Raw genomic sequence first — 22,919 nt, 5'->3', positions numbered from 1 at the left:
TGCCTCATAGACGTGCCTACTTTTTGGCCATGTTTGGAGGGGCGTTGTTATCTTCAAAGACAATGCCTTTTAAAAATGAAAACGTACATTGATTATTTCTGGACCAGTTTTAACAATGCTTAATTTTTGTGGATTCCAAATATATCGTTATACTACATATTATATATATATATTACGATTAAACAGCGTTGTTCGATAACGATTTTGCCCCTAGGAACACCTCGAAAGGGGCGTGTCTTAATATTTTTTTTATTTTTATAAAAATAAAACTGAGGCAAACATAAATAATTTCATGTCTGAGTAAGTGTTATTTTTACGAAAATAGAATATACATATTAGCGCCGATACTGATATTAATTGTTCATTTTGCTCAGTTTGTTCTGAAATTGTTCTGAAATCCTCTCTGCCCTTTTGAGCACGCTGCGAAACTAAAGGATTTACAGTCATTTGTTTATGATAAACTTTCTGCAATTTTTTTTATTATTTTATGAGCATGTTATTTAAACACAGACATGACAATGAAAACGTCTGTGATAGTCCTTTTAACTATATTAACAAAGTTTCATTCATAAATGTAAAATTGTTAATTATTAAACTGCTTTTTCAGTATTCCACAAGCACACACACACGCACACGTGTCTGAACCAAAAAAAATTTCAAAACTATAAATGAGGTATAAAAGTTAAAAAAAAAAAAAAAAAAAAAAAGAATGGACCGTTGACAATTCCCACATTGGACAGATTTGCCATCATTTTCCCCTCTTTGAGCATTTTTTGACCAGCTCACACCATGACGACTTTTCAGATGAATCCCATTCCCAAACGGTTGAAATTAATCATTTCATAAAAATTGATAGTGCACCCTCCTACTCCCCACGCCCAGAAAAAAAAAGCATTTCCACTTAACTCTCAATTCCTGAAAGCATGATTGATAGTCACGGGGTTAAAAAACAAAAAAAGGGAAACGAAAAGAATGGAGAAGCAGATCTGATTCATGTGCGCAATACATAAAATATACAGGACGAGTCAACCTCCGTCCAGCTGACACCACAGCTGGCCTCCACCATCATGCGGCGAGTGGTCGTTTTTGGAGGTAGGAACGATTGGAAACGCGAGGTGATGCCGTGTGGTCCCATGTGACGATCGGTTCTGTGGACTAGCTACCGAGATTACCTAATTGATGTCGTCGTATTCCACCAGCGGCTGTTTTTGTGAAGTTCTGTGATTACAATTTTCGCTCAGTTTCGTAACTTGCGTAAAAGCTCCGATTTTTGCCCATATCGATCCCTCAATGTCAAACTGATGCTTGTGATGGCGTGGCTTCAAATGTGACATATTTTTCCAACTATGACCTCAAAATGCCACCTTGTGGCGGTGGTCTGTCTCATCATTACACTTTTCAACAGTTTTATTCGTATAGTTCTGGACTTTTATGGCACCCTCATCCAATTCTACACTTTTATGGATGATGTGTTTGTATCACGCTTAAGTGGAAAGTTCTACTAAGCGCATCAGCGGGTTCTCACGTGTGATGCCGTCGTTACAACAGCGCTCCCCTGGGCTGCCGTGTTGGTTCTGCTCGGAGCCTCCGTTGAAGCTGCAGCTGGCGGTGAGGTGACCATCTTTTACGCTGTCCGGCACGATGTAGCGCCATGTGACCAAATGCGCTGCGTGACCACACACGGTCGTAGTGGTTCGTCTCCAGCAGGTGGCTTACCAGGGCGAGGCGGTCACGTTGCCGTCCGACGGCGACCCGACCCAGACGCTGGCGTCTATTAAATGGTCAGTGTTCTTCAACGAGACTTGGATCGCCACCTTTCACGGCGGGAAGATAAACACGGAGCGGTTCTTCCTGTTCAGGGGACGACTCACTCTCAACACTTCGTCGGGTGAGCGCCGGCGCTAAAGAAAAGGGCCGAAGGGTGTTTGACCATGTCTGTGATTGTCACCAGGCGACTTGACGATCCGCAACCTGAGCCAAGAGGACGCGGGAGACTACAGCGTGGAGCTGGTGGACACAGAGAAGCGCAGTGTGGAGAGAGTGGTGACGCTGGTGGTTAAAAGTACGTCACCGGCCGTTATGTGGCCCTATTAGAAGAACTGTAATGCGATGTTACCAAATGAAAAGATTTGTTGAGCTATGCAATCAAATGTTGCGGTGTGGGGCTTGGTTAATCCAGACTCAAAAGTCTGATCTTGTGCTTGTTCTTGGGATGGACAAGTGTCAAATGGATTCGGAATTCACAATTATTCAACATCAACGGTGTTGCCAGCCAAATGCTGAGTGGCAAGTAACTCTGGGAAATCAGGAGCCACTGAGTGTCGGTTATGATGTGCCCCCCTCAGGACACCTCCAGAAACCAAGCGTCGAGACGCTGTTCTCTGTGCATAAGGACAGCAGCTGCTGGGTGGGACTCCGCTGTTTGTCCCCGGATTTGGGCACCAATCTCTCCTGGAAGATGGAACCCTCGCTTCGGACCGCCTACAACATGTTCGACCCCGACGGCGGGGCCGGGGTTCTTCTCGTCCTCGTCGCAGTCCGCAACAGCACACACTTTACCTGTACCTCCAGCCGCGATCCGGAAAACATCTCCAACACCATCCGCATCCAGTGTAAGGCCTGCTACCGATCGGCCAATACGGCCGACAACTTCCTGTTTTCTGAGCGAGTTTGCGCCTCTTGTGTGGCAGGTGCGATGACGTCAGGGCGGCAGACCCGCGGTCGGGACAGCCTTTTTGTCTTGGCGGGACTCGTCAGTGGCGGCTTTCTGATGGCCGTTTTGCTCAAGCACTTGCAAGGTGACCGCCAAAGAGTTAGCACGTAGCTATCTGGTAGCATCAGCGCATGGATGGGCAATTAACCTTTTGTTTATGGGTAATTTATAACCTTTTATTGTAGTTTTACCACTCGTAGACACCTTATGCATAAAATATGATCGCCTTAAAATCCATAAACTATGAAGTGCGATAAAGCGAGGTTCACAGTACCTCCAGTTTGCTTGTTTTCTGAACAGGGCAAGAAGATAAAGAAGAAGTCAAAGGAGCAAGAGAAGAAAATGGATAGATGGGATTGGCGATTGTTTCGGGGCTACATTACATCGGGAAAGTCCTCACAGTGCTTCACTTCCCATTTTGCTGTATTGCAAAACTGATGTATTTCAACCCAAAATCGACTGTATGTGACTTGAGTATTTATTTTTCTGACAACTTTGTACTTTTTATCCCTACATTGGACGTGTTTTGAATTTGAATGAATGTTTTTGAAATACGAGGCATCGCATGGGCAGTTGTTTTCCTTCAATTCAGTGTGGCTGATTACATTAGTAAATGTTCTTTTTTAAAAAAAAAAAAAAAAAAAAGCTGAAGCAGTTTTTTTTTTTTTTAACCTCTCAGCTGACGGTCACTGTCAAACAACATTTAAAACAAAGAGAATTACACTGTGTATTTAAAGGAACACCAGACCCGGCATGACATGAATACTAATACACAATGAGGAACTCCATAGCCACACGGGCTAACGATTAGCGTCTATTCAGCATTATCGTTCCGCTTAAAACAATGGATATCTGAACAAAACAAACACAAAAAAAACCCCACGTATTTCTTTATCCTCTGTGAAGAATGACTACTACTGCTGTACTGACAAGCTCAGGAAGGAGCTTTCTCTCCAGTACGATATAACCAAGTCTGTCTTACAGTGCCCCCAGGTGAAAAAAAAAACAAAAACGAAAACACACAATACTTTAGTTTTGTGTTTTGTACGAATGTATTCTGGGTGCTAAGTAATGCTACGTGACTTAATGCAATCAAATCCGAGGCTTTTTGTGGTGACCAAATGTGAAGAAGTCTTCAGTGTACTATCCCCCCTCCAAAACACTCCAGACTCCGCAAAATGGGGCTCTAGGGGGCCTGGTCTTGCAGGGCCAGGCGGTCCGGCTGGATCTTGTCGTAGAGCGTCAGCAAGTGCGTCTCAGCCGTGTGCGCGCTCGCGCACTCTTGCGCCACCTCGCTAATGTCTGCGTAGACCGTCGCCTCCTCCGACTTCCAGCCTACGTTATTGCAAACAGGAAGCGGTTACGTTTTTATGTCAGATTTTTAATTTGTTTGAGAGGTAAATTGTTTTTTTTAGCTTGAGCGCGACTCACGTGTTTGCCGGCGCCAGCGGCGGAAGGCGCCCACGGCAACCGCGGCTACCAGGACGAGAAGACAAAAAGCTCCCGCCGCCGCGCTGACGACAACTGCGAAGTTCGGCGCCTCTAAAACGAAGATCTCATTACCATGAGTTCAAGGGGGGGGGGGGTAAATAATGAGTGGCTCGCTCACCTGTCAGCGACACCTCGAAGGAAGTGTTGTTGCCGCACGTCACGGAGGCTGAGGTGGATTCGGCGCTCACGGCGTTGAAGACGGTGCACTGGACCTCATGGGCGCCGTCCCGCGGCGGCACGCTCATCTGGCACCACGCGCCGCTCAGGCTCGCGTTGCCCACGCGCCACTTGTACTCCACCGGACCCCCGCCGGCGGGGGCGCTGCAGCGCAGCAGAAGGCTGCACGAGTGGTTGGCGGCGTGCCACGTGGCGTTGACGGTCACCGTGGGTTTCGCCATTATGGGCTCTACGGGGAAACGGCGAACGCGAGGAAGGGTTACGCGTATCTTGCGAGTGGAACTAAATTAGTCGTACGAAATTGAGTAAGTCTTTCTTCATAAGATAGTCTCAAAGGACTTCACAGTTTAGTCCTATGTGACATAAGACTGTCTGCCGGTTGAAGTCTCCGGTGGGACAACAGACAAAATAAGGGCAAAATCAGGCCCTAATTAGTCGCCACGGACCTTACTAATCTCCTTGTGACCACCAGGGCCGCAGACCTGTTGGGTATTACCGTGAACTTGCAGGGTGATTTCCACGGTCCCTCGCTGGCTGTCGTTGACAGCCGACACGAAGCTGAAGATGCCCGAGTCCTCTCGGGTCAAGGCCCTCAGCGTTAGACTGTAGTTACGGCGGTTGAGCTGCATTCTCCCGGTGAAGCGGTCCGCCTCCCTGGCACCGTCCCCTGCCACTTTCCTGCCTTTGTAGTTCCAGTGGGCGGCGGTGACGTCGTCTCCGGGTAAACACGACGGGAGCTCCACCGTGTCACCGGCTCGCTGATGGAAGATGCGTTGGCATCCGGCCGCTTCTGTGAAGAGAAATGACGACAATGGTGTCAAAAGTAAACCGGCCCTCCGGCCGGCCATCGCCGGTTTTGCTGCAATTCACGATCCGCAACGTCGCACGTAATAGCCTCTCAAAATATCCACTTTCCCTATTATTACCGTTTTCTCTTCATTGTGGCCATTTGCTTCTTCCTTGACAATCGCACCATGTTTTTGCGGTTCAATGAAAAAAAAAAAAATCATGCGTTTCAGTGTAAGCATCTGTAGCTGGCCCGGGAAATGTTTTTTTTTTTTTTTTTTCCCCCACGATATTCCACCTCAGTCGCATTTTATTGCTTGTTGTGCGGCTGCTGTGACTTGCACTGGTGAGATACGCAAGACAGACGTACAGCTTCTTAAGGTGCACTCACAAGATGCATACGGTGTGCGCGCGACCTGCGCTACCAAGTTTTGTAAGTTGCCCCGTGCAATGTCCCAAGTTTCATTCACGATCTACGCGAGTCCCCATGTGTGACCAGCTAAGTTCCACTGACAAGATCCGTAGAGCACGGCGGAATCTGCGGCGTTTCTGATGGCCCCTGCAAAGAGGAACAACAACGCTCGGGATGCAAAGAGGAAGTGAGACGGCGTAAACGAGCTGACCTAAGTCATCGAGGATGAGGAGTCTACGCCATTTGATTTTTTTTTTAAACGCATCACGACTTTGCATACCAGCGTGAACGATGAACTTTCCAGATAGTGTTATCTAAAAACGTACCGTGGAGGATCGCCAGCAGGATCCACGCGCCGCCGTAGCACAGGAAGTACCTCAGGCCACTGGCAACCATCCCCAGCTTTTCCTCTTCAGATGGCTGCGCGGTCTCGGAGGACTACACGACAGTAGAGGGGCGGCGGCTCGCTACTTTGTCACATCAGGGGGGGCCGGACATTTCCAGCACGAGTCAGTTTCACACGGACGCACGAGAGCCATGTAGACAACTAGACTACTCGCTAGTCAGACAGATACACAACACGAGACGAGTGGCGTTGAGCTCCGAAATGGATATTTTGACTTTAATATGTTGAGGATGTGAACACAATATAGGTTAATGTTCAAAGTTAAAAAAAAAAAAAAAAAAAAAAAGACAAAACAGAGTTCTTAAAGTGACTTAGTGACAATGTGAGAGTTTGTTGTAGACTAGAAACCACTCGGCCACTTCCTGTTCCCCTGGTTAAACGTTACTGATGCGCATGCTCAGCGCGCCGGTGTCTGGACCCCGCCCGGCTCTACCCCCAAAGTGCTCTTTTGGTCGCGCCTTCTCCGGGTTCGTCTCTCCCTCGGCGGACGGCGGCGGCGTTTTGGCTTTGGCGACCTTGTCAAAGAAGGCGAAGTTGGCCACGTAGCCCCCCGAGGTGGACAGCGACATGACGGGGGGGAATTCGTAGCCCCAGAGGATCTCCTCGGGGAGATACGACGTGCGCACCTGGCAGGTGGCCGAGGTCGGCTCCACCGTGGCGCTCAGGATGACCAGCAGCTCGAAGTCCGCCGCCCAGTCTCCACCTAGTAGATGCGGGAGGTGTGGCTTTAGGGAACCAGTTCTCAATCTGGGGTCCCGGGTCACATTCTTACTAATCTCCTTTGTCACGTGCAAAACAAAAGACGGGAAAACGATGATGCCCTCGTGTGTTTCTTGGCGGCCACGTTGGAAAAGGCCTTACTCACCTTTGGCGGCCCAGGATCGCAGGGGGCTGCTGTCGTCGATGACGTGGTAGAAGGTCAACGGGATGATGAGGAAGGGGCTGTCGCTGGAGGTGTCCACCTGGAAGGGAACGTTGCGCTGGTCCAGGCGCACCGCCTCGCCTTCCTCGCCGAGCGACGTCTGCAGCAGCTTCCCCGTCACCTGACCGCCAACACGGCCTCACGTTAAATACACTGAACTCGCAGTATCCGCCGGCGTTGCGTGTACGTTCACCGCCACACAAATGCCGTTCGTGTCGAAACCGTACCTGACAGCCCAGCAGCAGACTCTTGCGCATGTTCGCGACGCGGACCATGAGACACGGCCGGCCGTCGTGCGCGGACACAACGGCGTGCTGGCTAAACTTGACCGTCTCCCCTCGCTTCTTGGGCCGCGCCACCTGCGGGCACGGGAACCCGGTGACGTCGGAGCGTCAGCCGCGTCGGGCGCGCTCGCCGCGGGTCACCTTGGCGAGGAAGGTGCCGGTGATGAAGATCTCCATCACCATGGTGACCACCAGCTGGAAGATGAGCAGCACGATGGCGGCGGGGCACTCCTCCGTGATGACGCGGAAGCCGTATCCGATGGTGGTCTGCGACTCCAGCGAGAAGAGGAAGGCTCCCGTCAGAGTCCGGACCTCGGTGACGCACGGGGTGTGGTTGGAGAGCGAGGCCAGGTCTGCCGGGGAAAAAAACGGATTCACACATTTCAAAGAAAATACAAATTCTCGCACATGAGGGCTCACCTGCCAAGTCGCCGTGCATGGCGGCAACCAGGTACCACAACACGCCAAACAGGAACCAGGTGCCGGCGAAGGTGGCGCAGAACAAGAAGAACTTGTAACGCCACTGCATGTCCAGAAAGGTCGTCCAGAGGTCGCGCAGGTAGAGCGCCCGTCGCCCGCTCACGTGCTCGATGAGCACGTTGCTGCGCCCGTCTTTGGAGAGGACCCGCCGCCTGCGCTGACCTTCGCCCGCCATGCCCCCCGCCGCCGGGCTCAGCAGGGGCATGGTGTGGGCGTGGCTTGCCATCTGAGGGGAGGGGCCAACGTGTCGGCTGCTGCTGCTGCTTGACCCAAAAAAAAAAAAAAAAACGCTGAAAACATTTTGGCATGAAAATTTTAGCAATGTTTTTCTTGGGAAGAACTGGTAGAAATTCAAATGAATTGAGTTGCAATGGCAAGTTCGGCGGGCCCCGTCGCGCACAAGCGTACTTTGTCTTGTTGGCGACAGGACAAAAGACGCCTTGAAGAAGAGGTGGGCGGGGACAAGAATGCGACGGCACAGAAGCGACAGTCATGTTTGCGCTCACGGTCGGCGTGAGCCGTCGCCATGGCGATCAGGCCCCCAACGCCAGCCCTCAGGAATCGGTGTTGTTAGGGCCACAAAGCGGGACTTACGATTCATCGATTTTAAGTCATGAATCGACATTGCACAGTGGGAAAATCGGGAGGCGCTTCGGTCATGTGAGACATCTAAAGAGCCTGTGCAATTTGATAGGCTGGTGAGGTACAGTGCATATAAAAAGTCTCCACACCCCTACCCATAATACATCGGTTCAAAACATTTTCCACCATTTATGTGAGCTACAACATTTTTTTCAAAAGGGGAAGCAAAAATTACCAACTCGTGGTTCCACAAGTGTGCACACAGTACTGCATGTTTTTGCTGACATTTTTTGTAGTCGCATTTTAGTGGATAACGGGCCACGGGGAGCAGCTAGCTTGCACAGCGTCAAAGGAATGTCGGGGCTCAAAAGTGTCAGTTAAGACAAGGGTACAAAAGAATGTCGGTGCAAGCGCGCACACACACAACACACACACACACAAAATGTCAGTAAAAGCCTACTAGAACAGCTGGACTTTATTCCGGGTCAATCCGAGGCACGCACCTTGGTGTGATGAGCGAGACGTGACGAGACCTTTCACCTTTTCATCGAGCGACTGTGGGGCCGGCGTCCGGCGTGCTGGCGGCGCTGCCGGTGCCGGTCTCGGCAGATCCGAGTGCAGCTGTAACCCGGCCCCTCCCCACCTCCGCTGGAAACCCACCACAAGTCACATTTTTCATTCAGTCATCCAACCCCCACCCAGTGCTGACTGAGGCAACCTTTGTGTGTGCCATGTTTGATGTAATATAGAACATATTCCATGTACTGTTGTCCTTGCGTTTATGAGGCAAGTGCTGCGTTTGTTCATTTTCCTAAAGCGGCAAAACCACTGACATTGATGACATCTTTTAAAAATCACAAACAATTGTACTAAGTGTCATAATAATTGCTTATTTGTTGGGGGGTGGGGAACACCTTTTCCTCCATTACGCATGAAAACTGTGATCTGCTAAATGATGTCAAATGCCATAAAAAGCTGTAGAATGTCAAAGCCCCCGAAAGCAAATGTGGAGTCCAAGGGCCATCCCATAATTCATAGCACTTTGCCAAGTCCCTGTTTTTCTGTTTTCCGTAATCCATACTGTTTGTAGCTAAATGAGAGAAATTATCTTTGTGCACTCTGTACATTTTTTTGTTTATGAAGTGCAGTGCGTTGCCTTGCTTTTTAGTTTCCGGACGGATTTGCCACATCAAATATGGCGGACCTGCTGACGTCTAACGGCAACGAATCCCAAACAAGAGCGGCGTCATTTCGGTTTAGAACCAGCATCAAATTTCGTTCACGTTTTACTCGTTGCAGGTGAGCTAATTGTGAAGTTAGGATGATTTACCTGCACGCGCCCGTCATTTCAAGGCAAACGTTGAAACCGGAGCGCCCGGAGAAAACCCACGAAGGCACGAGGACGACATGCAAGCGCCACACAGGCGGGGCCGGGATTTGAACCCCGGTCCTCGGAACTGTGATGCCGACGCTCACCACCGTGGGTCACTGTTTCCACCACGTTGCAATAAATTTATCAACACGTGTTACATATCATACAGGCAATCCTGTTATGAGGAAGGACAAAAATAGTGCAATTAAAAAAAAAAAAAAACTCAGAAATTTCTAAGAAAATATGAGAACTCCGCTTTTAAATGTACTCTAATGCAATTTTCGAATCAGTAACCAGTTATTAAAACATAAGGTTCACATATATCTTTCCATGTTGTGTTCAGTTTAAAAAAAAAAAAAAATGTCAACAATTTTTTTTGAAACGTACACACAAAAAAAGGTAAAGCGGAAAAATCAAGTTTATTCTTCAAAAGGTGACAATATGAAATCAATGAGAACTGCAATCTCACGGCTTCAAACGACATCTTTTCATTTCGCACCTTGACGTGGGTTACACAAACTAAATGGTCACTCGTACAAAAAAAAAAAAAAAAATTGAAATATGGGAATAATGTGAGTCAGGAAACAAGACAAGAACAGAATTGCCAGGCTTGTGGATCACAGTAATTTCTACAAGTTGTGTTTTGTTTTTTCTTCCTGGTACCGCTTTCTGCATGGTCTTGTTTTTTTTTTTTTTTTTTTTTTTTTTTTTAAAACCAACTTGTACCACAAAGCAAGTCAACGCACAGTACACTTCACAATTTGATACGCGACAACAGAACACAAAAGTTTTTTTTTTTTGGACCTTTTCGTCTTTCGCACGGTGTTGTGTGTTGAAACAGAAGACGACGCGTACGCATTTCATCGTCGGACAACGCCGTACAAAAAAATAAAAAATAAAATTAAAAAAAAAAAAAAATCTGACGTCGCGTACCCGCGTGGAGCGTTAATGGCAATCCGAGCACAGCCCTCAAAAACGCCATCCCGAAAGGATCTCATCCCTTTTTTAGTACTCGAGAGATTTGCGCACGTTTTGGATTGCCTTGGTGTCTGAAAGACGACGGGGAGAAAAAAAAACACGCTAAAGTTGATACGGTCCAGAACTGGCGTAGGACTGGACCAGATGATACTACAATCTTAACTTGCACATTCACTGTTTGAACATCTTATTTTGTCTATACTTAACCCTGTTCTAACCAAGTCGCGAGTGCCCTCGATCCAATCGGCCCTCGCGAGGACCACGACGACCGAGCGCCGAAAACGGCGGGAGCCGCGCGCCCGCGTACGACTACATGACGTCCACGAAGAACTCGCTGGGGTTGCCCATGGCCAAGTGGAATGATTGGCGGGACGCGGTCAGCTCGGGGGGAACAGAGCCCAAGTCGCGGGTGGGCGGCGCCCCCGGGGGTCCGGCGGAAACCGAAGGGAGGGGCGGCGGCAGAGTCGGGTGAGCGGGGGCCGCGGGTAGCTGCTGGGCGTGCGGAAGAGCGTGAGCGCCCGCCAGGGCCGGGTGCGGGTGTTGTGGTACCATCATAACCATCATGGGGTTGTAGGGCAGTATGCCCGGGGGGTAGGGCGACATGTGGGGGGGTTGGGGCATGCGGTGGTGATGCGAGCGTTGGGACGAGGCGTGGCTGTGCTCGCTGGGCGCGGCCGAGCCGTGGCCCCGCCTCAGGCTGCTCCGGGTGGAGTATTCCGATTCGCTGCCGCTGCCGGAGCGCGAGTCGCCCCCTCCGCCGTCACCCCCGCACGGAGACTTCTCCCCGCCGCCCACCGCGCTCCCAGAGCCTTTGCCGCCGCGTCGGCGCTCGCCTTCGCTCCGCGTCGACCCGCTGCTTCGGCTCCCTGGGGAAATATTACAGATATCAGAGTAGAAAAGATGTCGTCGAAGTGGCTCGACGCAATTGTTTAGTCCAAAGTCAACCAGTTACTGTATTTTAGTATCGTCGTCGACTGTACGTCCCGCTCACCTTCGCTGTGCTGGCTGCCCGTGCTTCCGGGGGTGTACGTGTAGCTGGTGAGCTCGTGGTACGGGGGCGGCTGGCTGGAGTAAGGGTGGGCGGCGTAGGGCTGATAGGGGAAGGTGTGCATCATGGGCCACGGCGACGCCCCGGGGAGGGGCAGCGGCGCCAAGGTGTCCTGGTCGGACGCCCCGCTGGAGCCGTCGTTGTCGTTCAAGGACAGGTTGGCCATATCTGCGGGGACGGTCACCAAATATCATGTTTCTGCATTGTGACGTGTGGGAAACAATTGAATTGCCCTCAGTCGAATTCATCTTGAAAAAAAAAACTGCGTCAAGTATGTGCGATTGAGTTCTCTCTCCCCCCCCAATTACAAGGCAGTCTAACGTTTGCGCGAGCTAACTTACAATTCTCACAGTCACTTAAGTCCCCGAAGACATAATAGCATTGTTCCGAGAAGGTGATCTTGTTGACCGTGTGACGGATGAAGCCGGCCTTCAGCAGATTGCTGGCGTACTTCCTGGCCTCACGGCGGTCCTGGAATCCCTCGATGTGGTGGAAGAGCCACTCCACCACGTCCGAGCCTGCGCACACATGCCGCGTGGTGTTAAAATCCCAGACGACGTCGGGCGCCGTTTCCCATTTGCAAAACACACAAAGGGCACTTGAGTTCAGCTCGACGACGACGCTGAGTGCTCTTGAAAAAAAAAAAAAAAAAAATATATATATATATATATATATATATATAGATGCGTATTGGAACATCACCAAAAATAGCTCAGCTTGGAAATACCCTAAAAGGAAAAACGAAAATGTATTTTATTGCTCCACATGATGCAACTGCAGGTGATTTCAATTTAACAGATGTTTGCAGTCAAGACAAGCAAGCACTCACACATTCGTACTTTGTCCCCCCCCCCCCACACACACAAAAATCACACGCTTTTAATTCCCGGAACATAATGCCTGCCCCGTGAAGTCATGCGAAGGGCAGGGGTGAGCGCGCTCGGGCGCTCTCTTACCGAGGAAAGCGTTGGGGATGGTGATTTTGAGCCACATGCGGTCGCGGACTTCCAGCCCCGACTCCGGCGAGGCCATGGCCTTGGCGACGGACGCCATGTCGGAGTGCAATGACAGGTTGAAGTCGTCGAATCCTGCGGGGAATATTTAGGACATTTTCGAGATGTGCCACTTTCAAGCCAAGGCCGGGTTACGTTTCTGTGAATTCGTTTCGGATTCAGAGCCGCATCGAGTGCCGCCGGATACTCACGTTCGGTCTCGGTGACGGAGGACGAGGAGGTGATGGTGCTGAGGGACGAGCTGCCCGGGAAGGCCGGGTAGGCGCCGGTCATGGCGACCGAGTGGCTGACCCACGCCGCCGGGTCGATTGGCCGGATTGGTTCGTCTGCACGGGAAGAAGAGGGCAACGGTTAGAAACCTGTTCAAAAAAAAAAACAAACAAACAAAAAAAAAAAACCTCAAGGTTTGCTCGTTCAGCAGTTGGTTTCTTGTTTGACTTACTGCGCGGCAGAGTGAAGTAACCTTGCGGGGAGGGGTCCCAGCACTTGGCCACAGTGAGGATGATGGGCCTGGCAAACACCACAGATACATCGCTGAGCTCAAGGATCTGATCCGTCACCCCACAATTACGGGGCGGGGGGGGTCACCACTCACCCGGGCTTGTGCACGATCTCCCTCAGCACTCGCACGGCGTCGTCGTTGCTCATATTCTCAAAGTTGATGTCGTTGACCTAGTGCGAAAAAGAATCCCGATTCCACGTGAGGCGAAGCCAACGCGCGAGCGTAGCGCGGCGCGCGACCCGGCCGCTCACCTGCAACAGCATGTCGCCGGGCTCGATGCGGCCGTCCGCGGCCACGGCGCCGCCCTTCATGATGGAGCCGATGTAGATGCCGCCGTCGCCCCTTTCGTTGCTTTGGCCCACGATGCTGATGCCCAAGAAGTTGTACTTCTCTACGTGACGCAAATGTGAAGTGCGGTTTTATTTTCGTGACAACATTTCGGGTTTAATCTACATGAAAAGAAATCAGGGATGGGGCAAATATAATAAAACACGTCTAGAATGAGGTACACACCCATGTTAAGGGTCACAGTGATGATGTTCAAGGACATTGTGGAATCTGTCACGCTGCTGAAGGAGGACGCCTAGAACAGGAGACAACTCTTGACCTTTGCTCACAACACCGCAGCAGGCATTGGCCAGAAGCAAAAATAAATAAAAAGATTTGGTCGTACTCTCTCCAGGCGAGGAGGGCGCTGCTTCCTGCGCCGCCGATGCCGTTTCAAGAGTCTGGAGGCCGTGCTCTGTTCCGTCGCACTGCTGAACCTTCCGAACGACAAGTCCAGAACGTGGAGGGGAGCGGTCGGAAACGCGTTTGTCACGTGCCCCCCTCCCAAAAAAAAAAGCGACGCCTCACCTGCTCATGGTGTCGTCGTCCTCTGAGTCGCAGAAGCTGGTGGTTTCCAGCTCGCTGCTCATCATCGTGCTGGAACTCTCGTAGCCCGCCAAGTGGCGCTCCAGGCGACTCTGGCCGTTCACACGGGCCCCTGCAAAGAGACGGCCCAGACGTCTGGGTCTGGACTTCTTACAGCCTTCCCGCCATTCCTTGATTCTAATCACAAGAAGGATGGCGGCGCGCCACATCTTGATAGCTCACCGTGCTGCTCCGCGCTCTCCCTGTGCCGAGGTCTCTCTCTCCTGAAGGAAACCACAGACTCCGTTTCGGTCTGCTCGTCCAAAGTCTCCACGCTGCCCGTCGCGTTGGGACTGCGAGGGACGCGGGATCAAAGTTAGAGAGCGACAGCAACTTGGCTCGCTCAACACGATTTAACGTGACGTTGTCAAAATATGGAGTACATATTACGGCGGGTAAAAAGATAAGTTCTTGCGGTTCGAGCGCTTACTGGAAGGAGGGCGGTCTGGAGTCCCCAATGCCGCCGGTCCTCTCCGCGGGCGGGGGCGGTAGGGGCGGCGGAGGGGGCGAAGGCTGGGCGGACGTCTCCGCGGGAGGGAGCGCCGCCGGAGCGGCGGGCTCCGCCGCCGGAGCATCAGAAGACACCAGCTGGGGAAAAAAAAAAAAAAAAAAAAAACGGCAAGAGATTTTGCGCTGTATCACTATCGTCGAAACAAACAAATCTTAAACGTACGGCGTCAACTAAATGGAGCTTAACAGTCACTCGGGCGCCCCCCCCAAACACTAATGGCGTCTTTCGCTATCCCTCCACCCTGCTTAGCGTGCAGCTCACATATCGCTCCCCCAGGGTCCCTTCGCTTTTAAGCGCTCCCTTCATTCTTATGCACTTAACAGATGCTCCAGACCTCAAACTTGGCTCAACTGGGCCAAGTCTGTCCGCCGTGTTTTGTTACCTCACAGGCCAGGGAACGAACGCGAGAACGTTGAAGTTCGTCACGTTCCCGAGCCGACTAGCCCGCCGTCGGCGCGGTTTTCGACAAATTTTCACTGGTTAAAATGTAACCGCCTCGCCTGGGACGCAACTGCACGCTGAACTAGTCGTCACGTTCCGAAGCAATTAAATGAGAGCAAAAACAATTTATGACCGCTTGTCACGCCAGATAAAATCTGAGGGGGTCTCGGAGGAAACAAAAGGAAAAGTGGGTGTGGAGAGCAGCGTGTGATTCTGATGTCGAGCACTTACCCAGGACACCACACGGCCGTTAAAGCACGGCAACTTGGCTCCGTCGTCTGAAATCTCTTCCTTCACCACCCTGAAACCATCAAAAATAAATACATAAAATCCTTCACAGGTGACTTCAACAACATTACAAAGAAAAACGCGGCTGAGCGAAAGCTTTTGGGGGCTTTTCGCCATCTTTGTGTGTATGTTTTCGCATGTCAATTCCCACCCACTCCGCAGTGTTGTTAACGAAAGAGTCGACAGGAAGACGAGGCCGGCCGGACGCGCAGGATCCAAACACGTGTGAAAGTCGGCCAGGGTTAAGCAGCCGTTAAGATCGGGATTTCGGGTGGCGTGTCATTCCCGCGACGTCTTAATCACGGGGGGGGGGGGGGGGCAGGGTGGGAACCGTCATCGTGTCATCTCCTCTAGCGGCGGCTTAGGTGAAAAGGAGGAGGCTTAACGTTGTCCACGTCTGGCGTAAACCATCCAAAACCCAGAAAAAAAAAACGGATGCAACGTCGACATTCCTCGAAACAGAAATGTCCAAAATGGGTCCAATCAGCCCCACATTTTTTCGCTCCCTTGTAATGTTAAATTCCTCAAGGAGCATCGCATCTCATCAGAAGCAATGAATCTTAACGAGAACGTGCCACGGTGCGAGCCCCCCCCCCCCGAGGAAGATCCGCCAACAACCCCCTCTCTCCTGACGGATGAAACCAAATGGTCCGTGTCTGGCCCCGGTTTCCCAGCACTGGTCGCGGCTTACCCATTCGGAGTCCCCCCCCCCCGGAAAAAACACCCCACACACTGCTGGGGCCGACAGCTGGCCTCATACCAGGCCTGATGAAAACACGCACTATTGCTCACGATTGGCCAGCAAATTCCTCCCTGATGCCAGGATGTAGTATTGGCGATTTTAAGAAATCCCGATGCGACAGACAATTTAAGCACTTTTTTATTTTTTTAAGATACTTGCACATGATGTTTATTGCCACTCCCGGTTTATGATTACTGTTAAAGTGCAAAAAAAGGCACTATGAACGCAAAGCTGCCAACCGCTAGAAATTCATATGCATTAGGAGCACAGCAGCCATTGACCTGAGCCAAAAAGTGACAAATAACTTTTCAAAAAGAAAGATTTTGGTGTTGTTTTTTTTCCCCAGGCTGGAATGCATAAAAAAAAAAAAAATCTAGATGCCATAATACTGCGTCCTCTTTGTGAGACGCTCGCACCTAAATGCATGCGCGTGCATTTTGGTTATTAAAGACAACAATGGAAAACGGCGAGATGTCAACACTTCAGTTTAACAGAGCGAGAGGGGTCTCACCCACTGCGGAAAGCCCACTCATGCCGCATGCCAGTGCAGAAAGTTGAGCAGTTGCCCCCTCCCCAAAAAAAAAAAAAAAAGATTAATTGATAGAATAGAGGACAAAACTATTCCCTCCAGAAAATATGTTATCATAATGGCTTCAATGAGATGAAGGGGGAGGGGATTAGTGCAAAGGCGGGGGGGGGGCAGGTAATCCAGCACCCCTTCCCCTCCCCCCTAAAAGATTGTAATGATGATGATGTACTGAGATCCACGGTCACGATGCCCACGCAGCTCCTAATTAGGGATGTTGATTGGGAGGAGACGTGGCTTGCTTGCATTTGGGTGTACCCCCCCCCCACACTTGAACGTAAAAGTCCCAAAAGTTGCAAACTTTTTTTGTTTTGTTTTGTTTTAAGCAGCGAAAGCAAACGCGCTCCAAACTCACCCGAAGTCTTGGTCCATAGATTTGAAGAAGAACTTGTAGTTGGGCTTGTTCAAGACTTGCTTAAAATCCAGCAGAGTGATACTTTCGGCGCCGATGGGGATCTTCACCAAATACGGGGTCTCCTCTTCATCGATGTGGTAGATGATTTTGGTTTCCGCCATGACCGCGGCCGCTTTTTTCTTGTCGTTTTTCTTGTTGTCGGTGGTCCTTGCCGGAGCCGACAAGAGTTGAGCGAGCTAGCAGCTAGCAGGCTAGCAGGCTAACGAGACGGCAGAGGTGAAACGATGGTCGGTGGCCGCTGAGATTTTTTTTTTTTTTTGAGAGGGGGGGGGCAAGGTTTTTTTTTTATGCCTTTAGTCGAAACCCCCACTCGTCAAAAAAAAAAAAAAAAACATAAACCCGACCCTTCGTTCTTTCTGCTAAAATTAAAAAAAAACTCACATTTTAACTACAATAGGGAAAGGCCACATTTACACGAACCGAACTCGGACCGACTCCCCCCCCACCGACCCCCCAACAAAAACACACAGGGGAGGAAGAGGAGGGGCTCGAAAAAGTTTTCACGTGTTTTTTTTTTTTTTGCGAGCCGACGGGGCGTGTGACGTCATCACGCACCGTCCATATTTCCAGGCACGCTGGACTTTTTCTTTATTGATAACAAAAAATATATAGAATATATGTGGAAACCTTTTTTTTAATGAAGTGATTTCATTCATTTCATTCAATCTTTTGTCACCAAGTGCCGCGAAAAACTATTCTTAACAACCGACGTCATAGAGTAGCATAGTAGGCCTAAGTGTTCACAAACATTTTTCTGGCCCGAACGTGCACAAAATCCATAACTTTGGGGTTGCCGTTATTGTCATTTTCAGAGGTTAAGGTGGGCCTGAGTACAGCGTACAACTGCACTGCAGTATTTGTATTATGATGTGATTCTCCATGATTGTTTTGTGTTTTTTTGATATTTGCTTTTACTCGCAGTGACGACGCACCATTCAGGAAGTCCGGCAGGTGAACGGCGTTGCCTCCAATCAGGCTTTGTTTGACACACAAGTGACCTTTTTTTTTGGGGGGGGGGGAACTATAGCACAAGTTGAGGAAGTTGCTCATAATGCCCTTGGTCACCAGGTAATTATCTGTTGTTTTCTATTTTCATCATATTTTAAAGCTGTTTTTTTTCTGAAAAATATATATTTATGATGCGTTACCGTCTGCAGACTCCTCTTTGTCTTTGTGCTGGTCTGTGCAGCTTTCACGCCATTGATCACACGCTCACATTCCGCACGAGGTGAGCCCCCAAAGCCCCCCAAAACTCTGCCGGCCGCAAATGTTATTGAAATGCGACGAGGCTCGTGTCATCTTGTTTAACTCTCCTGTTTTTTGTTTTCTTTTTTGGACGTGCTTTAAAGTTTCCAAAATGAAAGAAACTATAGTTTCAAAATGTGAACATCTTTTGCTGGCCTTAGTTGTTTATATATATATTTAAGTTCTCGTTTTACCAGTTAACACGACCAATTTTCAGAATCAGTTTTTCAAAAGTCAACTGACCCATTTTAAAGTTGAAAAAAAATATTTTGTGTATAAATAATTTCAAATAGCTATTGTACTTTTGTTCCTGCCATAACCGCAGGATGCATTTGTTGTTTTTATTGTTTACTGACCGTTATTCTCCCTCTCCTCACCCTTCTCATGCTCAGTCAGTTCCGTAAGAGTCCTCGGTGGTGACATCACAAAGACGTCGTCGTATTCTCCGTACGGCCGGGACGCGGCGTCATTGTCTGGACGTCAACCGAGCCGGACACAAAACGCAAACAATGTTTTTCATTCTCGTCAAAACAGCCGAGATTATGAACGGTTCCAAGCTGAGGCGAGAGGGCCGAGAAACAACCCTTCGGTCAGACGAGCTGAAAATCTGAACAAGTACCACGTGGTCGTTCTGAAATCAGCTCCCGGCCATCCCTTACGTCCGAGCTCCAGGAACCCTGAGGAAGATTCCAGAGTGGACGCTCCTAAAATGCCTGCAAGTACAAGAGCTCAGTCAGGGGTTAAGACGGTCCTCTCATCACAGCCAGGCCGATATTTGTCCGGACGCCGAGCGGACGGCGACACGCTCAACGGAATTCCACCTGCCAGATTTCCGTTGAGACGTCCAAACACCTTTAGGGTGAAAAACCCCGACGCCTCGGTTATCGAACACGGTCCTCAGCTGGAAAAACCGACCTCGTTCCCCGGTAGCGCCAAGAGGATACAGTCGTCTCCCTTCAAGCCTTCTTTCGTCAGGCGGGAGGATTTTGGGAAATCCTTGAATTCCCTGAGAGTGAGGGAGACTGAGAGGGGTGAAAGGAAAGTGTCAACCAAAGAGGAAGATGTGGCACGGAATGCTGCTCGATACCGAGCCACTTCAAGAGTATTCGGGCCGCCACAGTTGGCTGGGCAAAGTCGCAAAGATGCACTTTCGAGGCACGGAGCGCGGCCTGTTTTCGGATCCAGCTTGGTGCCCAGGACAACCGGGAGGCCTGTGCCGCCGCCGTCCTCAAAAGCTTTCGGCAAGTCTCTGGGAGTTCAAAGTTCCCGCTGGCCGACATCCAAGGCCTTCGCCGACAAACCTCCGCTCTATAAAGGAAAAGGCTACGCGTTCAAAATGGCAAACGTTTACCCGTCTCTGTCATCGAAATACAGTTTCAGCCGGAGACAAGTCGAGCCTCAGACTACAGCTGCTCCCTCCACGTCTGCATTTCGTCTCGGCGAACCGGATGGCGGCCTGCTAATACAGCCGTCGAATTATCGAGTCGAGAGCGGCAGCGCCGCAACCCGACTGTCGGACGAGTCTGCCGTCCAACAGATTTTTGAAAGTCTGGAACTGAATGTTTCTCGGGCGGCTGATGCGAGCCCAATTCCCCAAACCTCTCTCCTGCGCCGAAACGCCTCTGGCGGAAAAGAGGTCCCGCCGTTCGGGACTGGGCGAAAGAAACCGCAGACCGAAACTGTGAGGGGAGCGGCGGCGGGACGCGTGGTCTCGGAGGGCCTCGCCGAGGGGAGGTCCGGGCCCTTCGGCACGTCCACCAGCAGCACAGCGCGAGGCAGACGCGTGCACGTCGCCCGCCGCCCCGGCAACTCTCCCATCGTCAGGCGGCCCAAAGCGGAACCGAGGACAAACGCCTCGACCGCTCCGATGCCCACCGTCGCGGCAGCTGTTCCGGATGTAACACAGTTGGGCCTCAGGTTCTCCAGTACCGAGGTACCGGTGGGAACCACAGAGAACCCGAGTCGTGGGGCACCTCGCTCTGAGTCAAGCGGAAGTCAAGTGTCCGGCGGTGGCCTCAATGAAGATTTGCCGGAACTGGATTACCTCCGAATTTCGATGGGCAACGTCTCCTTCAAGTCCTTGTGATCTGGATAAACAATCGGGAGGGTTTGTTATGAAATAAAACTAATAATTGAAAAAAAAAAAAAAAAAAGTCTAAAACTCCAACATGTCACTCGAAATTTCTTGGGATGTCTTTGGGGAAACTGCCACTTTTTTGTCGTTGTTCTTCTGATTAGTCACTCAAGTCCTGATGATCCCGAGCAATTATCCAGTGGCGTGGAGTGTTGAAATTGTCGCGGCTAAAAAACTGAAGATATGAAACCTTTTTCCCTGAGCGTGTGTTCCGTCACAATTTAAAAAAAAAAAAAAAAAAAAGGATGGTGGCACTTCCCGAGGGCTCCAAAACCACTCGTAAATGAATTGTTCGTGGAATCGGAGGCAAGCGGAAAGACTTCGCTCCGGCTGTTCCTCATTCCTCCCTCGCAGGCGGCAGCTCCTGAGTGTGCTGACACGGATTTTCCATCTCCTCTACTGCGTGGTGCTGAAATCATGACAAATTGGGGGGGGGGGGAATCCGCTTGCTTGTACAGTTTTTGGTGTTGTGCCACAAAGGAACCAGTAATGATCACTTCACGAAATGGACATTTTTTTTTTTTTTTTGGGGGGGGGGGCTTGCATTCACATCAACATTTGTTTCACCGCGAGGTCTACTCCAATGTTCTGGAAAAAAAAAAAAAAAGGGGGGGGGGGGACTGTTAAAAAGGGGCGTCCGGGGTTCTGCGTCCACGAGAGGGCGGTGTCGCCCACAATTAGTAGAGCTCGTCGTCCCCGCGATGCTGCTGCATCTTTTCAAAACAAATGTGCTTTCATTTTAAAAAAACCCATTCACTGTCTGAAAATGTCTCTGATTACAAAACACGACGTCGTTGCTTGGCGGTCTGGAAAAAAAAAATTAAATAAAGATTTTGTGACTTTTAATTTATTGCTTTGGCTCAATAAAGTTGGGAACCGCAAAAACCGACGTTCTTTTGTGCAGGACAGATCTTTTAAAGACACTTTCAAATCAAAATGTTTCCTTATTTTATTTCATTTCACACTGATTCTTATTGGGTGGGCTGCTCCCTCCAGGGTCCATTGTTTGCGCAGTCAATCAAAATTACATTTTCCATAAGATGTCCTGTTTAGTGCATCCGGCAAGTTGACAGGGTGCATGGGGTCCACCCTGAGCTGAGATCAAAGCCCCTAATGGGGGGGGGGGGGGGCTTTGTTCACATCACCTGACCCCTTTCCCCTCTTTTCCCAGCCAGCCAGCTCCACCTAAAATACCAACACTTGCCCCGGGTCGCCATCTCCTTCAGAGAGAGGGGCCTCACCGTGGCGGCGGGTGCGAGGGGATCTGCCAGTCAAACACATTGTACATTGGATTAACACCCCCCACAAGGGAGCCCCTCCGTCACCCTCTGTGGAAATCGGAGGGCTCCGCTTCTCCCAGCGAGCCCAACGCCGCTAACGGGCGTGAGGTTTGAAATTGGGCCTCTCCGGTCCTAGCGTCGAGTTTCCAGGCTCTTTTCATGTGCACGAATGGTGTCCTCTTGCAGCCAGCCCCCCCCCCCCCCCCCCCCGTCTCGCTCCCAGCGAGGGGGGGAATTCTGTAGCATGTGTCGACGCTTTTCAGGGTGCTTTCAGTCAAAACAGTCTGGGAATCCCCTCACCTCATTCCTTTCCCAATGCGGCATTTTTTTTCTTTCATTCTAACTGCAAATTTTGCACAGCGCCAATGATAACTCGGAATCGATAGCAAACACGTTTGCGTACGTGTAAGGAAGACACAGAAAGGCCTTTTGTTTTGCCAAGTATGTAAGTGGAAGGGGGGGTGGTTAGTACGTCAGCAAATGGCCGCTTCTACATTTGCGCCGAGGGAGGAAGGGAACACAATTACCCTACAACAAGCCGACCGGAGCAGTTTTGGCCATGACTGCGTGTGTAAACTCACTTTATTGAGGCTAAAAGTTAAATGGGAAGTCGCGAGCTAAGGAGGGGGGGGGGGAGACAAAAGTTTTTTTTCTTTTTTTTTTTTTTTGGGGGGGGGGGATTAGCGCAAGTGTCTTGCAGTCGACCAAGTGTAATCTAGGGGGTTTTAGTGCCTAAGGCAGGCTGTTTATCTTGCTAAAACACACACAGCAGTCAGTTTCAAGATACTGGAAGAGATTAAACTTTCTTTTTAAAAAAAAGTGCATTAGCTGCGCGGAGGCATAGGTTAGCGGCCTCAAAACAAAATGGCCAATTTCGCGTTCAATTTCGGGCGCGGGCCCTGGCAACTCTTCAACGTGAAATTGCCTCATCCGCTTTGGAAACAAAACCGAAAAAAAAAAAAGAAAGAAAGCAATTTCCCAACACTTACATTCTGCCAGCTTCCTGTCCTCTGCACCTTGCAGGAAGTCATAAAGACAAAGACTTCCTGTAACGCTGCCACCACGGGACGAGCAGGGAAGAATGTACGGGAGAGCGCTGATTTCTCCCTGAAACCTTTTGGATGTTTTAGGAAATTGCAAAATCCCATTTTTTTTTTTATTTTTCTTTTACAGCAAAGCAAGACATTTTTCCCATTTTC

The 22,919-nt window shown here is 50.2% G+C and overlaps 5 protein-coding genes across 12 annotated transcripts; 2 read left to right on the top strand and 3 right to left on the bottom strand.

Annotated features, from left to right (window-relative positions):
* The first annotated feature begins 933 nt into the window (after window positions 1-933).
* Window positions 934-3,297, top strand: LOC133494938 (SLAM family member 9-like). Of its 3 annotated transcripts, XM_061809244.1 has the most exons (8): window positions 934-1,092; window positions 1,549-1,608; window positions 1,691-1,781; window positions 1,860-1,888; window positions 1,952-2,062; window positions 2,346-2,612; window positions 2,691-2,798; window positions 3,014-3,297. In XM_061809244.1, the coding sequence occupies exons 1-8, from the start codon at window positions 1,068-1,070 to the stop codon at window positions 3,061-3,063; spliced, it is 741 nt and encodes a 246-aa protein (XP_061665228.1). In that variant the 5' UTR covers window positions 934-1,067; the 3' UTR covers window positions 3,064-3,297. The 3 variants fall into 3 exon arrangements, 2 of the variants coding, with proteins under 2 accessions (XP_061665228.1, XP_061665227.1); XR_009793461.1 differs by having other exon boundaries at window positions 938-1,092; window positions 1,691-1,888; window positions 2,691-2,874; XM_061809243.1 differs by having other exon boundaries at window positions 938-1,092; window positions 1,691-1,888.
* On the bottom strand, window positions 3,154-6,257 carry LOC133494937 (uncharacterized). The gene is made up of 5 exons (XM_061809242.1): window positions 5,906-6,257; window positions 4,878-5,171; window positions 4,323-4,610; window positions 4,145-4,255; window positions 3,154-4,048 (listed from the first exon to the last, which is right to left on the bottom strand). The coding sequence occupies exons 1-5, from the start codon at window positions 5,973-5,975 to the stop codon at window positions 3,900-3,902; spliced, it is 912 nt and encodes a 303-aa protein (XP_061665226.1). The 5' UTR covers window positions 5,976-6,257; the 3' UTR covers window positions 3,154-3,899.
* A 9-nt stretch (window positions 6,258-6,266) lies between these two features.
* On the bottom strand, window positions 6,267-9,742 carry LOC133494936 (ATP-sensitive inward rectifier potassium channel 10-like). 4 transcript variants are annotated; one of them, XM_061809238.1, is made up of 7 exons: window positions 9,584-9,742; window positions 8,794-8,901; window positions 7,612-7,931; window positions 7,333-7,544; window positions 7,135-7,266; window positions 6,851-7,028; window positions 6,267-6,688 (listed from the first exon to the last, which is right to left on the bottom strand). In XM_061809238.1, the coding sequence occupies exons 1-7, from the start codon at window positions 9,598-9,600 to the stop codon at window positions 6,360-6,362; spliced, it is 1,296 nt and encodes a 431-aa protein (XP_061665222.1). In that variant the 5' UTR covers window positions 9,601-9,742; the 3' UTR covers window positions 6,267-6,359. The 4 variants fall into 4 exon arrangements, with proteins under 4 accessions (XP_061665222.1, XP_061665224.1, XP_061665223.1 ...); XM_061809240.1 differs by having other exon boundaries at window positions 6,268-6,688; window positions 8,714-8,901; window positions 9,584-9,709; XM_061809239.1 differs by having other exon boundaries at window positions 6,269-6,688; window positions 8,757-8,901; window positions 9,584-9,707.
* Window positions 9,743-10,025: 283 nt separating this feature from the next.
* dvl2 (dishevelled segment polarity protein 2) lies at window positions 10,026-22,780 on the bottom strand. 2 transcript variants are annotated; one of them, XM_061809233.1, is made up of 15 exons: window positions 22,710-22,780; window positions 15,262-15,331; window positions 14,509-14,666; window positions 14,262-14,371; window positions 14,022-14,151; window positions 13,840-13,930; window positions 13,680-13,749; window positions 13,418-13,557; window positions 13,260-13,336; window positions 13,107-13,174; window positions 12,856-12,990; window positions 12,608-12,739; window positions 11,993-12,169; window positions 11,595-11,819; window positions 10,026-11,469 (listed from the first exon to the last, which is right to left on the bottom strand). In XM_061809233.1, coding segments are annotated over exons 1-15 (2,142 nt in total). In that variant the 5' UTR covers window positions 22,712-22,780; the 3' UTR covers window positions 10,026-10,912. The 2 variants fall into 2 exon arrangements, with proteins under 2 accessions (XP_061665217.1, XP_061665216.1); XM_061809232.1 differs by lacking the exon at window positions 22,710-22,780 and adding an exon at window positions 17,002-17,548.
* LOC133494935 (uncharacterized) lies at window positions 16,998-20,981 on the top strand. 2 transcript variants are annotated; one of them, XM_061809237.1, is made up of 4 exons: window positions 16,998-17,138; window positions 17,983-18,129; window positions 18,219-18,289; window positions 18,699-20,981. In XM_061809237.1, the coding sequence occupies exons 2-4, from the start codon at window positions 18,113-18,115 to the stop codon at window positions 20,390-20,392; spliced, it is 1,782 nt and encodes a 593-aa protein (XP_061665221.1). In that variant the 5' UTR covers window positions 16,998-17,138; window positions 17,983-18,112; the 3' UTR covers window positions 20,393-20,981. The 2 variants fall into 2 exon arrangements, with proteins under 2 accessions (XP_061665221.1, XP_061665219.1); XM_061809235.1 differs by lacking the exon at window positions 16,998-17,138 and adding an exon at window positions 17,654-17,881.
* Window positions 22,781-22,919: the final 139 nt, after the last annotated feature.

This window comes from Syngnathoides biaculeatus, chromosome 21, assembly GCF_019802595.1.
Source record: "Syngnathoides biaculeatus isolate LvHL_M chromosome 21, ASM1980259v1, whole genome shotgun sequence".
Lineage (NCBI taxonomy): Eukaryota > Metazoa > Chordata > Actinopteri > Syngnathiformes > Syngnathidae > Syngnathoides > Syngnathoides biaculeatus.
This window is presented reverse-complemented; position numbering and strand designations above follow the sequence as displayed.

Coding starts and splice junctions, on each gene's coding strand:
- LOC133494936 (XM_061809238.1), bottom strand. Junction 7,545..7,611: donor CATGCACGGCGACTTGGCAG/GTGAGCCCTCAT, acceptor TTTCCCCGGCAG/ACCTGGCCTCGCTCTCCAAC. Junction 7,029..7,134: donor GTCTGCTGCTGGGCTGTCAG/GTACGGTTTCGA, acceptor GTTGGCGGTCAG/GTGACGGGGAAGCTGCTGCA.
- LOC133494938 (XM_061809243.1), top strand. CDS start 1,068: ATGCGGCGAGTGGTCGTTTTTGGAG. Junction 1,093..1,548: donor GCGAGTGGTCGTTTTTGGAG/GTAGGAACGATT, acceptor TCGTTACAACAG/CGCTCCCCTGGGCTGCCGTG. Junction 2,799..3,013: donor TTTGCTCAAGCACTTGCAAG/GTGACCGCCAAA, acceptor TTTTCTGAACAG/GGCAAGAAGATAAAGAAGAA.
- dvl2 (XM_061809232.1), bottom strand. CDS start 17,162: ATGGCGGAAACCAAAATCATCTACCACATCGATGAAGAGGAGACCCCG. Junction 13,337..13,417: donor CCGGCGACATGCTGTTGCAG/GTGAGCGGCCGG, acceptor TTTTCGCACTAG/GTCAACGACATCAACTTTGA. Junction 11,470..11,594: donor GGGCAGCCAGCACAGCGAAG/GTGAGCGGGACG, acceptor ATATTTCCCCAG/GGAGCCGAAGCAGCGGGTCG.
- LOC133494935 (XM_061809237.1), top strand. Junction 18,290..18,698: donor ACGCTCACATTCCGCACGAG/GTGAGCCCCCAA, acceptor TCTCATGCTCAG/TCAGTTCCGTAAGAGTCCTC.
- LOC133494937 (XM_061809242.1), bottom strand. CDS start 5,975: ATGGTTGCCAGTGGCCTGAGGTACTTCCTGTGCTACGGCGGCGCGTGG. Junction 5,172..5,905: donor CCTGCTGGCGATCCTCCACG/GTACGTTTTTAG, acceptor TTCTCTTCACAG/AAGCGGCCGGATGCCAACGC. Junction 4,049..4,144: donor CCGCTGGCGCCGGCAAACAC/GTGAGTCGCGCT, acceptor GCAATAACGTAG/GCTGGAAGTCGGAGGAGGCG.